Below are 12,249 nucleotides of genomic sequence, written 5' to 3' on the forward strand. Positions count from 1 at the left end.
TTCTTCCATCAAAGTGCATTACCGTACACTTTCCAACATTGTATTTCATTGCCACTTCTTTGCCCATTCCCCTAAACTATCTAAGTCTCTCTGCAGGCTCTCTGTTTCATCAACACTACCTGCTCTTCCACCTATCTTTGTATCACTGGCAAATTTAGCCACAAATCCATTAATCCCATAGTCCAAATCAATGACATACAGCGTAAAAAGCAATTTTCTGGCAGAAAAGTCAGGTCTCTTTACATGTGCTCATTTGGGTTGTCCGTGACATAGATACTCTGCGGTTTCTATCAATTGCTGGTCAGAGGAGAGCTTTCTTGAGGCACTTGAGACCTTCATCATTGACCTCTTTGAAGCAGCATTTCTGTGTCTGCCCATGTACTGATAGACTTATGGAGATAACATAGTGGAAAACATTTTTATTGTTCCTGGGATAAGGGCTTCAGACTGCAAGTGCTATATGGTAATTTTCCAAAATATTCATGTTATCCAGTACCAGCTAAGCAGGTTTTATCATGGTGTTTCTTATAAAGTACCCAAGGCGACAGAGCTCCTGTGGTATACTACTTCAGATTGTGACCACAATTCTCCTATAATGCAGTAATTAGACAGGAAGTATTCATAATCTAGAAGTTATACATTGCCCCTTGAAAATATTGCCTCTAGTCAGAACGTCCAATTTTGTTGTATTAATTTTATACATTGGTGGTGTTTGCAGTTATCTCAAAAGCAATAACTGGTGACAATATTAAAATTGTTCCTTTAACATAGAATCTATAGGCATGATTTCATCAACTCATATTGTTCAGGTGATAACAGAATTTTTAAAATTAATTAATTTATTTTTATTATGTAGCCATTTATTACCAAACCCTAACTTTCCATAATGAGTTGCATTCTAGAACCACTGCAGTCCTTCTGTGGTGAAGGTGCTCCCGGTGTTGTTGGGGATGGGAGTTTCAGGGTTTACACCCAATGTTGGTGAAGGACCAGCAATAAGTATGCTTCCAAGTTGGGATGGTTTGTACTTGGAGGGGAACTGACATAATGTGAAAACAGTTGGACCTTGGACACAACCCTGAGGATCTCCTGAAGTGATATCCTGGGGCTAGAATGATTGACCCAACAAGCATCTCCTTTCATATGAGGTTATGTCTCTAACCACTGAAGTGCCTTTCCCTTGATGCCTACTGGCTTCTGTTTTAGCAGGGCTCATTCATGCCAAACTTTGCTCTTTAGTCCATGCTTGAGCCAAGGATGGGAGATGAATGGCACTGCCAGATTTCAAGTTGGACATCAGAGAAAGTTGCTGGCAAGTAAATATCACTTATTTGTACTTAAGATAACTTCTACCACTTCACTAATAAACAAAGACCAGGTCAGTGGTAATTAGTCAGATTAAACCCACATCCTTCTATGCTTTTTCTATCCAAGTACCTGCCCAAATGCCTTTAAAATATTGTAACTATATCTGCCATTCCTCCAGCAAATCATTCCAGATATTTATCACCCTTTACACGAAAAGTGTACCCTCAAATCTCCCCTCTCACCTTAAACCTGTGCCTTCTAGTTCTAGACTCCGCAACACAGGGAAAAAAAGATTCCATCTATCCATTTTATCTATGCCCCCCATAATCTTATAAACCTCTGAAAGGTCACTCTTTAGCCTCCAACGCTCCAGTGAGAACAATCCTGACCTATCAAATCTCTCCTTGCAACTAACGCCCTCCTTTCCAGGCAACATCCAGGTGAATCTCATCTGCATTCTTTCTATAGTTACCACAAGCTTGAATTCAATCTCCAAGAGGTGAGAACATCACAAAATGAGCAAACATGACACATAGGGTGAAGTAGTTTAAGCACTGCTCTTGCAGAACAGTAACATGCAGTTAATGTTCTGATTGTGTCTGGATTACATGTCACCTGGGAAATATGGAAAGCACTCAATGAAACAGTACGTTGTATAATATTTCCTGCAGTCAATACTAATGCTGTTCCTGTAGAACAAGTCCTGTAGTGAGGCAGAATTGACGAAGTTCCTTTAATAAAATTCCCAAGTTTGTGTACACACTACTCTAGTAATTCAGGCTGAATGAACAGTATACACAAACATCCTGTAACACAGACACTGCCCAGACTATTGACATCCATTCCTGCATTTAGTTCATTTAGCTCCTGTAAGAGTGTTCCTTTTGACAAGTGTCTGCAGGCAGTTTTCACACTATTGATTGCTTAGTCAGTTTAAAGCAGCCTCTTGTACAGAATCTAGTACAGCAGCATTATACCTGCAGGTAATATTCACAGTGCTTTTGAAATAAGGTTCTTGCAGGCATTGACACCACTCCTCTAATACAGTTCTGATTGGCAGTATCAGTTAGGGTTGCTGTGTAAATCCCATAAATAACACTGAGAGTGCTCTTGTAAAACAGCTCCAATCAGCACAATAAAGATGGTGGCTACAATGGATTTTGCAAGGAATATTAGCACTGCTTCAGTAATGCAGTTCCTGTCAGAACTGAGACTATTCCTGTGATATGTAAGCTGTACGTGCAGTAGAATACAATTTTTTTAATGCAGTATTGACAGTGCTGTAGTAAGTCAGTTCTTGTAGTACCCTTGCTTGGTAGCACAATTCCAGGAGGCAGTTATCACACTGGTCTTGTAATTCAACTTGATGGCATGAACACCAGTTTCTCCAACTCCAGTTAATTTCTCCCCTTCCACCTTCTCTCCTTTTCATTCTCCATTCTGGCTCCCCTCTTACTCCTCTTCTCCCCACCTTGCCTATCCCTCTGATGCCCCCCCCCCTTCCCTTTCTCCCATGTTTCACTCTCCTTTCCTATCAGATTCCTTTCTCTTTGGCCATTTACTTTACCTTTTCTTCCTAGCTTCTTATTTCATCCCTCCCCCCCCCCCACCTTTCTCCTCACCTGGCTTCACCTATCAGCTTGTACTCCTTCCCCTCCCCCCACCTTCTTATTCTGGCTTCTACCGCCTTCCTTTCTCGTCCTGATGAAAGGTCTTGGCCTGAAATGTTAACTGTTCATTCCTCTCCTGTTGGTAGCATTCGCCGTGTTGTAGTGAGACTCTTGCTGAAGTTAGTATTGACACTATTCCTGTTTCAGTTCTCCTGAGCTGTCATCCTCTCTTGTATGAAATGAAAATAAAACTTCATTCTTGGTTGATGTAATGTGTTTCATGGTTTGGGACTCTGGACCACAAGGGCTCCTTGACACACATAGTATCTTCCATTTGTGGAGTTATGACCAAATTGTTCATGGCATGCGTGGATTTTGTTGAGGACTATCCACTGTCTTTAGGGAAAGATCAAAGAGTGGGACCTTTGGTGTGGGGTCAGTGTTGAAGTCCTGGTTTTCTGCCCAGCATGTACCCTCTAGCTCCTTCCATCTAGAAAATAGGTCTGTGTCAAGGCACAAACTATTTCCTCAGAATAGCTAGGGTGATTTTATAATCTTTTGTGTAGGCTTCACTGTCTTTGTAGACTGTGAGACTGAAGCTGCTTGTAATTTTTTCCAATCTCTAGAGAGGATGTTGGGGCAATGTGGGTTGGACTAGGCCCCTGTCTTCATCCATATGGCAACATTTAGCACAAAAATGTACTTTGTGTAATGGATCCAGGGGCATGACGCAAGGTCAAGAAATACAGGCAACATTGCACAATCCATTAAAAGTCACTGTAAGCAGGAGTGACAACACAGTAACAGCTCCTGTAGCAATATTCACAATGCTCCTGTAATAGATTCTAGGCCAAAGCTGATGTTGCTCTCAAACGTATATTCTACTGGAAGTATAATCATGACACCTGTAATTGAGCTTTTGCGGACAGTCACGGCACAGATCTCAAAAAGTTTCTCTAGCCACTGTTGTATGCAGCATTAAAGAATTCTTGTAATTTGTAGTTCTGGCAAGAAACAATGATAGTCTTTGGTAATAAATACTACAATGGTTTTGAGAACAAAAGCAGGAAAACGTTGAATATATGTAAAAGGATGGTTAGAGCATCACATCCAATTCTGTTCACCTAACTTTGAAAAGGATGTGAAAATCTTCGAAAGGGTGCAGAAAAAAATGATGAGAGTATATTCTGAGCTGAGGGATTCCAGCTGTAGGTTTAGACCAGAAAAGCTTGCATTATTCCTCCCAGAGCAAAGAAGCTTGAAGGGAGATTTGATAGAGATGGATATGATTTTGGTGAGCTTAGAGATATTAATAGAGGGAAGCTGCTTCCATTAGTAGGTGATTCAAGAACCGGGGGAAACGGACTTAAAATAGTGATTAAAAGATACATATCATTTTAAACAGTAGAGATGATCTGGAGTTCACTATGTTGGAGATGGCAAGAATCAGAAATTTCAAATACTTGATAACAGAATAATTTCTCAAGCTGTGGGAAAAGAGCAGAGAGAATGGGATAGATGAGATTGTAAACACAATGGACCAAACAGCTTCTTAAGCTGTGACAAATCTATGGCTCTGTACGGTAGTTTTTGTTGGCAACATACGAGCTATTTGTGGAATACAGTTCTTATAAAAATTAAACATAAAGTATTTCACACATGCTAAAGGAAGCACTCACACTGATCTGACCATACAACACCATAGACTCCACAAAGTACACCTATCATGCCATTCCAGAAGGCAGTGATAGTTGCTGCAATAAATATTGACAACACCTCTATAGTTCCTGCAGGCAAGATTGGCACTGCTCTTTTAGGACTGCACATATAGTTTATGTGCACAACATTCAAACACCTTGTGTAAAACAGTACCTTCGGTAACACTTAAACTACTGCTGTCATGCAATTCTTCTTAGCAGCATTCATGCTCACCCTATTACACCCTCCCTTTGAGCAGTATTCACATTGCTCCAGTGTCGTAGCTCACATAAGACATTACTTAAACTACGCTGGCAATACAGTTGCTGGAAGCAGTTTAATGGTGCTCCATAAAGATCTACCTGTCTTACAGAAGCAGTGTAAACATAGCATACAGGAAATGCTATAAATAAGCAGTACAAATACTGCTAACAGCAGCTGTGTTAGAACTACTGTATTGACTACTGGGTCTACACTATGGGTGCAGTTTGTGCACTGCCTTCAGCAGCAGGTAATGTCGACAGTTCCTGCAAGCAGCATTGACACTGCTGCTGAAACACAGTTCTCACAAAAAGAATGGACATGACAACTGCACTAGAGGAACTGTAGCAAACACACACACAGATTTACTATTACAATTCCTCAAGTCAATATATTCAGGAAGCCTCTAGACAGTATTGCCACTACTCCTATAATACCATTTTTATAGGTAGTACTGACACAGCTCTTATAAAATAGTTCCTTCCAGCAGTACACATTATGCTGATACAGTTCATGCAAGTAGCACTGATAATGCTCATGTAATACAGTTTCTGTAAGTAGTATTCACAATACTACACTGACAAGGCTCCTGCATTCGTCTTGCTCTTGCACAAAACCTCCTGTTGGTGGTAATTACATTGTTCCTGGAGGCAGGTTGCTTCTGTAATACAAATTCCAGTAGAAATCAGTGAAGCCGTTTCAATTACAAAATGCTAGAGGAACTCAGCATTTTCTCTTCAGTCCTGCTGAAGGGTCTCGGCCCGAAATGTCAACTGTACGCTTTTCCATAGATGCTGCCTGACCTGCTGAGTGGCTCCAGCATTTTGTGTGTGTTGCTCGGATTTCCAGCATCTGCAGATTTTCTCTTGTTTGAAGCTGCTTCAATAATAGTTCTTCTAAGCAGGAATTACCCTACTCCTGTAATACAATTCCTGAAGGCAGTTTTAACACTGCTCCTGTTAATACCACCCTGGCAGCAGATTTCACAATATTCCTGCAAGATCCTATCTGTAGGCAGCATTCAAACTGCTCTGATGGGCAGTTTCTTTATACAGTATTCACAATGCTGCTGCACTACCTGTTCTGTTGGCAGCATTGACATAATATTCCTGTAGGCATAATTACTCGTAATACAGTTTTGGTTAGCATTATTGACAGTGCTCTTGCAACAGTTTCTAAATGCATTATTCACATGGTTCCTATAATACAGATCTTGTAGGTAGTATTCACATGGCTCTTGTAATACAGTACCTGAAGGCAGTATTCACACTGGTATGGTTTCTCTCCACTGTGAGTCCGTTTGTGTCGTTCCATGTGGTATTTCTGAATAAACCGCATGTCACATTCATCACAGTGGAATGGCTTCTCACCTGTGAAATTAAATTAAGAATCATCTAATACATGTCTTTTTGCAACATACAAAATTTCGTGACCTAAAATAACTTCTAACTTGAACTGCAGATTCCTGCTCCGAGCTTAACTCTTGAATTGAAGTGTTTTAATCTGTACAGTTGGCTGGGAATGGAATCTAAACTCCAAGGAAGATAAACTATAATTCACCCCCTTCCAAGTTTCTCCACTCCTTAATGGACTTACTTGTTCAGGTCCACTCCTCGATGCAGTATGCCTCTTTCTGTACATTTCTGAAGCAGCAATTCTTCTTGAGTAAGCCTGGATTATTGACAAACTATTCAGCTGTATGGGTCCACGATACAGGACCCAAGTCAGTCCTGACCTGAACATAGCAGGGGTATGCTTTACAGCAAATCATAACCTGTAATCTTGGCTAATTTTTCCAGAGACATTAAAGCCAACTGTTGATCTTAAATGTTGTAATGGCTGGTAGCAGTTAATGGAAAACCTGGGTTTTCTTAGTCAATTATACAGATTATGCCATCAGGAGTTCATATATGAAGACTGGAAAGAAACACTTGCCCTAGCATATTACTGTGTCATACTGTCATACTGAGAAGTCAGTAAACTATGGTGCCACAGTTCCACCAACAAGGGCCACTGTTAAGATTACAATGCTAAGAGCATGACACTAAAGATGTGAAGTTTGAGTGTTGCAGCAAGGTGCTTGGGATCTAGCTGAAATATATTACTGTATCACAGTGATTAGTTTGTTTTGGTACTGTGAAAGTGAGAAGCCAGAAAATTAAATTCAGTGGTCTCTTATGTTAAATGCTGAGGAGACTGTTATATTGTCAAAACAATGAAGGTCCATGCAGCATAACAAGTTTCCAAGCCAATTATGTAAATACTGTGTCTTGTACATTTCCATAATAAGATTGAAATTCTTTGTAAAGTGCATTATTTGTTCCTCTGATTTACACCAGAGTGATGAATCCATAATGGCACATTGTCACAGAGAATTAATACACAACATTGATAATGAAATAAGACCAACACATCAGTATCACATTTAGAGAAATTTCAGTGGCCACTAAGAGACTAACATACTAAGAGTGACACTTTAAAAGGGTTGGTATATTACGTTCTGAGAATGAAGGCTCTGACATTGTTGAGCTTCAGCTGAAATACTGTGGGCAATTCTACATATTACACTTTAGGAAGGATGCCAGGACCTGGAGAGGTGGAAGGAGAGTATAATACTAGGGTTAGGTGGGAAGACTTGAAAAATATGGGGTGTTCTTTTTGAAATAGAAAAGGTTAAGAACTAACTTGATGCAAATGTTCAAATCATGAATGTAAAAATGGAGTAACTGCTTCTCGTAACTGATAGTAACCAATGGATACTGATTAACTGGCACATGAAGCAATCAGAGAAAACACAAATAGGCAACACAGTGATGCAGCAGGTAGAGTCTCCGTCTCACAATCCTGACCTCCTGTGTAACTGTGTGGGATGTGCACATTCTCCCTGTAACCTTGCAGGTTTCCATAAGATATAGGAGCAGAATTAGTCCATTCAGCCCATTGAGTCTGCTCCACCATTCCATCATGGCTGAATCTGGATCTCACTCAACCCTGTACACCTGCCTTCTTGCCATATCCTTTGATGCCCTGACTGATCAGGAAACTAACAACTTCTGCCTTAAATATACCCACAGACTTGGCCCCCACCACAGTCTGTGACAGAGCATTGCACAGATTCACTACTCTCTGACTAAAAAAAATTCCTCCTTGCTTCTGTTCTAAAAGGTTGTCCCTCAATTGTGAGGCTGCGCACTCTACTTCTGGATGCCCGCACCATAAGAAATATCCTCTCCACACACACCCTATCTAGTCCTTTCAACATTCGATAGGTTTCAATGAGATCCCGCCCCACATTTGTCTAAATTCCAGTGAGTTCAGGCCCAAAGCTGCCAAACACTCCCCATATGTTAATCCCTTCATTCCCAGAATCATCTTCGTGAACCTCCCCTGGACTCTCTCCAATGACAACACATCCTTTCTGAGATATGGGGCTCAAAACTGTTGACAATACTCCAAGTGAGGTCTGGCTAGTGTCTCATAAAGCCCCAACAATATTTCCTTGCTTTTATATTCTATTCCCCTTAAAATAAATGTGAATATTGCATTTGCCACAGACTCAACCTTGAAATTAACTTTCTGGGAGTCTTACATGAAGACTCCTAAGTCTCTCTGCACCTCTGATGTTTGAACCTTCTCCCCATTTAGAAAATAATCTACACCTTTTACCAAAATGCATATTCATACATTTCCTAACACTGTATTCCATCTGCCACTTTTTGGCCCATTCTTACAATTTGTCTAAGTCCCGCTGCAATCGCATTGCTTCCTCAGCACTACCTACCCCTCCAACTATCTTCGTATCATCTGCAAAATTTGCCACAAAGCCATCAATTCCATTATCCAAATCATTGACAAGCAATATGAAAAGTAGTGGACCCAATACTGACCCCTAAGGGACACCACTAATCATTGACAGCCAACCAGAAAAGGACCCCTTTATTCTCACTCACCACCTCCTGCCTGTCAGTCATTCCTCTATCCATGCCAGTATCTTTCCTGTAACACCATAGGATTTTATCTTGTTAAGCAGCCTCATGTGTGGCATCTTATCAAATGCCTTCTGACAATCCAAGTAAATGACATCCACTGTTTCTCCTTTGTCCACCCTGTTTATTACTTCCTCGAAGAACTCTATTAGATTTGTCAGGCAAGTTTTCACTTTACAGAAACCATGCTGACTTTGATGTATTTTATCATTAGACTCCAAGTACCCTGAAACCTTATCCTTAATAATAGACTCCAACACTTACCCAACCACTGGGGTTAGGCTAACTGCCTATAATTTCCTCCCTTCTTAAAGAGTGGAGTGACATTTGCAATCTTCCAATCCTCCAAGACCACGTCAGAATCAAGTGATTCTTAGAAGATCATGACCAATGCATCTGTTATCTCTTCAGCAATCTCTCTCAGGACTCTGGGGGTCAGTCCATCTGGTCCAGGTGACTATTCCACCTTAAGACCTTTGAGTTTGCCTAGCACTTTTTCCTTCATAGAAACATAGAAAATAGGTGCGGGGGTAGGCCATTCTGCCCTTCGAGCCTGCACCGCCATTCAGTCTGATCATCGCTGATCATCCAACTCAGAACCCTGTACCTGCTTTCTCTCCATACCCCCTGATCCCTTTAGCCACAAGGGCCAGATCTAACCCTCTTAAATATAGCCAATGAACCGGCCTCAACTGTTTCCTGTGGCAGAGAATTCCACAGATTCACCACTCTGTGTGAAGAAGTTTTTCCTCATCTCGGTCCTAAAAGGCTTCCCCTTTATCCTTAAACTGTGACCCCTCGTTCTGGACTTCCCCAACATCGGAAACAATCTTCCTACATCTAACCTGTCCAATCCCTTCAGAATTTTATACTTTTCAATAAGATCCCCCCTCAATCTTCTAAATTCCAGTGAATTATAATAATCTTATAATATAATATATAATCTTATAATTATAATTATAATAATTATAATCCATAATAGCATGACACTCACAGACCTCTGACACACTGCTAGTATCTTCCACAGTAATAACTAATGCAAAGTATGCATTATCTGCCATTTCTTTGTCCCCTATTAGTACCTCACCAGCATCATTTTCCAGTGACTCAATATCAACTCTCACCTTCCCTTTATTCTTCATATAACTGAAAAAGCTTTGTATCCTGCTTTATATTATTGGCTAGTTTCCCCTCATATTTCTTATAGCATTTTTAGCTGCCTTTTGTTGGATTTTAAAAGCTTCCCAATCATCCAACTTCCCACTCACTTTTGCTATCTTGTATGCCCTTTCCTTCCACATCCCAAAGACAAGTGGTTAGTAGATCACTTTTCCACTATGATTTGTCCCCAGGATGTCGGTGAAATCTGGGGCAAATTGATAGGAATGTGGGGAGAATAAATTCCAGGGAATATATGAGGGAACAGGATTAATGGATTGCTCTGAGAGCTGGCATACATTCAATGGGCCAAATGGTTTCCTTCTATGTCTTAAAGGAACATAAAAAAAATCTTTGTGTACTACAAATGCTAGGTTGAACTGTTGCAATATGATCCTCACATATGCGGCTCATCCAAAAGTGCATACACTCTAAAAGGCCAATTGCATTCATTTCCTTGTTGGCGCAAGTTACAAGTGGGTAATGCAAAACTCACTGAAAACATGCCTCCTCCTCTTATAGATGAGGTAACCACCATGGAACCCTGAGCAGAGAATTAATGACACAGGCATAGCAGCCAAAATGGGAACAGACAACCCAATTCACAGATGCTGACCTTGAAATCTTGGTAGAAGAGGACAGCCACAGAGAGGTCCTGTACATCAGAGGTTCTAGGATACCCCCCACCAGGCTGCAATGAAGGACCAAAGACATGAAGTAGCCAAAAGAGTTCTGTTTGATAAGCAGATCCATTGGCATAATAGGATTAATGACATCACTCACGTGGTCTAAATATTAGGAAAGCAGACACAAATCTGGCATCAAGCATGACTAAGATGTACTGCTACTTTTAATACTCATGCTCACCTTGCACATATTCAAGCATGGTAGCCATTTCATGCACAAAAACTGAATCATATGGAGATCTAGCAACTTGTGTTCAATCCTGAGCTCCAGATGATGTGTGTGTGCAGTCTGCACATTCTCCCTGTGTTTCCTCCCATGTCAAAAAATTAAGCTGGTTGATAGGTTAATTGGATACTGCAAATCACCTCAATATGTACAAAAGATCAGAGCTATAGAGAGATTCAGCATGCAAACAGGCCTTTCAGCCCACTGAATCCATGCCAACCATTAACCATTCATTTTACACTAATCCTATAGTAAAGCTATTTTATTCTCCTCATATTCCCATCAACTCCCCATCATTCTAATACTCACCCACTCACTAGGGGTCATTTATAGCAGACAATTAACCTAACAACCCACACATCATTGGGATATGGGTGGAAACCAGAGCACCCAAGAAAAACCCACACAGTCACATGGAGAACATGCAAACTCCACACAGACAGCACCTGAGGTCAGGACTGAACCCAGGTCTCTGGTGCTGTGAGGCAGTAGCTCTACAAGCTGCTCCATGTGCCATCTGAGTGTGAAAAGTGGTAGAATCTGTGGGGAGCAAAATGGGAATGTGGTTTGAAAATAGGACAGGATAAAGCTAGTGCTAATGTTGATGTCACACTTATTGTGACTAATATTTTTTCCATTCTCTTGAACAAATAGATTTTTTTTTCTGCAGCCAGGTATTTAGGAAACCTTAAACTAATAAAATTTAGTTAACATGGTTTAATTGAAGGCAAATCATGTTTGACAAATTTGCTTAAGATTTGTGAGGATGTAACAAGCAGAGTAGATAGAGGGAAATCTGTGTCTGACACAAGTCCAAAATGTATTTGACAAAGTGCTACATGAAAGGTTGATGCACAAGAGTTCATGGTATTGGAGGAAAAGTGTCAGCATGGATTGAAAATTGGTTAATATATAAAAAACAGAGCTGGAATAAATATTTTTTCCAGTTGGAAGAATGGAACAGGTGTGGTATTCCCAAGGATCAGTTTTGGGCTCTCAGTTATATCCTCTGGACATAAATAATCTAGAGAAGGTGGAAGCAGATAAGATATTAAAGTCAGCCAACATGAACATCGGTAGAAGTACAAGTTGTGATGGGGAAATTGTGAATCTGCAAATGGATGTCGATAAAGAGAGTGAAAAAAGGGCACTTGGGAGTTTAATGTGGGCAAATGTTAAGTCACACACTTTGGTAAGAGGAATCAAAAGGCGTTTTTAAATAGCAAAAGACTGCAAATGAGTGAGTTACAGAGGAATCTAAGTGTTCTTTTACATGAATCGCTATTGGTTAGCAGGCAGGAGCAGCGAGTAGATAA

At 40.5% G+C, this 12,249-nt stretch overlaps 1 protein-coding gene across 5 annotated transcripts in view; it reads right to left on the reverse strand.

The window, feature by feature from the left end:
* The window catches only part of LOC132384731 (zinc finger protein 148-like), a 108,339-nt gene that overhangs the window by 18,723 nt on the left and 77,367 nt on the right, over nucleotides 1-12,249 (reverse strand). For all 5 annotated transcript variants that reach the window (XM_059956146.1, XM_059956147.1, XM_059956150.1 and 2 more), the window contains one exon: nucleotides 6,129-6,247. In XM_059956146.1, coding sequence (XP_059812129.1) covers nucleotides 6,129-6,247 — 119 coding nt within the window. The remainder of the gene's footprint in view (nucleotides 1-6,128; nucleotides 6,248-12,249) is intronic.

The sequence above is a fragment of the Hypanus sabinus genome, chromosome X1 (genome assembly GCF_030144855.1).
Source record: "Hypanus sabinus isolate sHypSab1 chromosome X1, sHypSab1.hap1, whole genome shotgun sequence".
Lineage (NCBI taxonomy): Eukaryota > Metazoa > Chordata > Chondrichthyes > Myliobatiformes > Dasyatidae > Hypanus > Hypanus sabinus.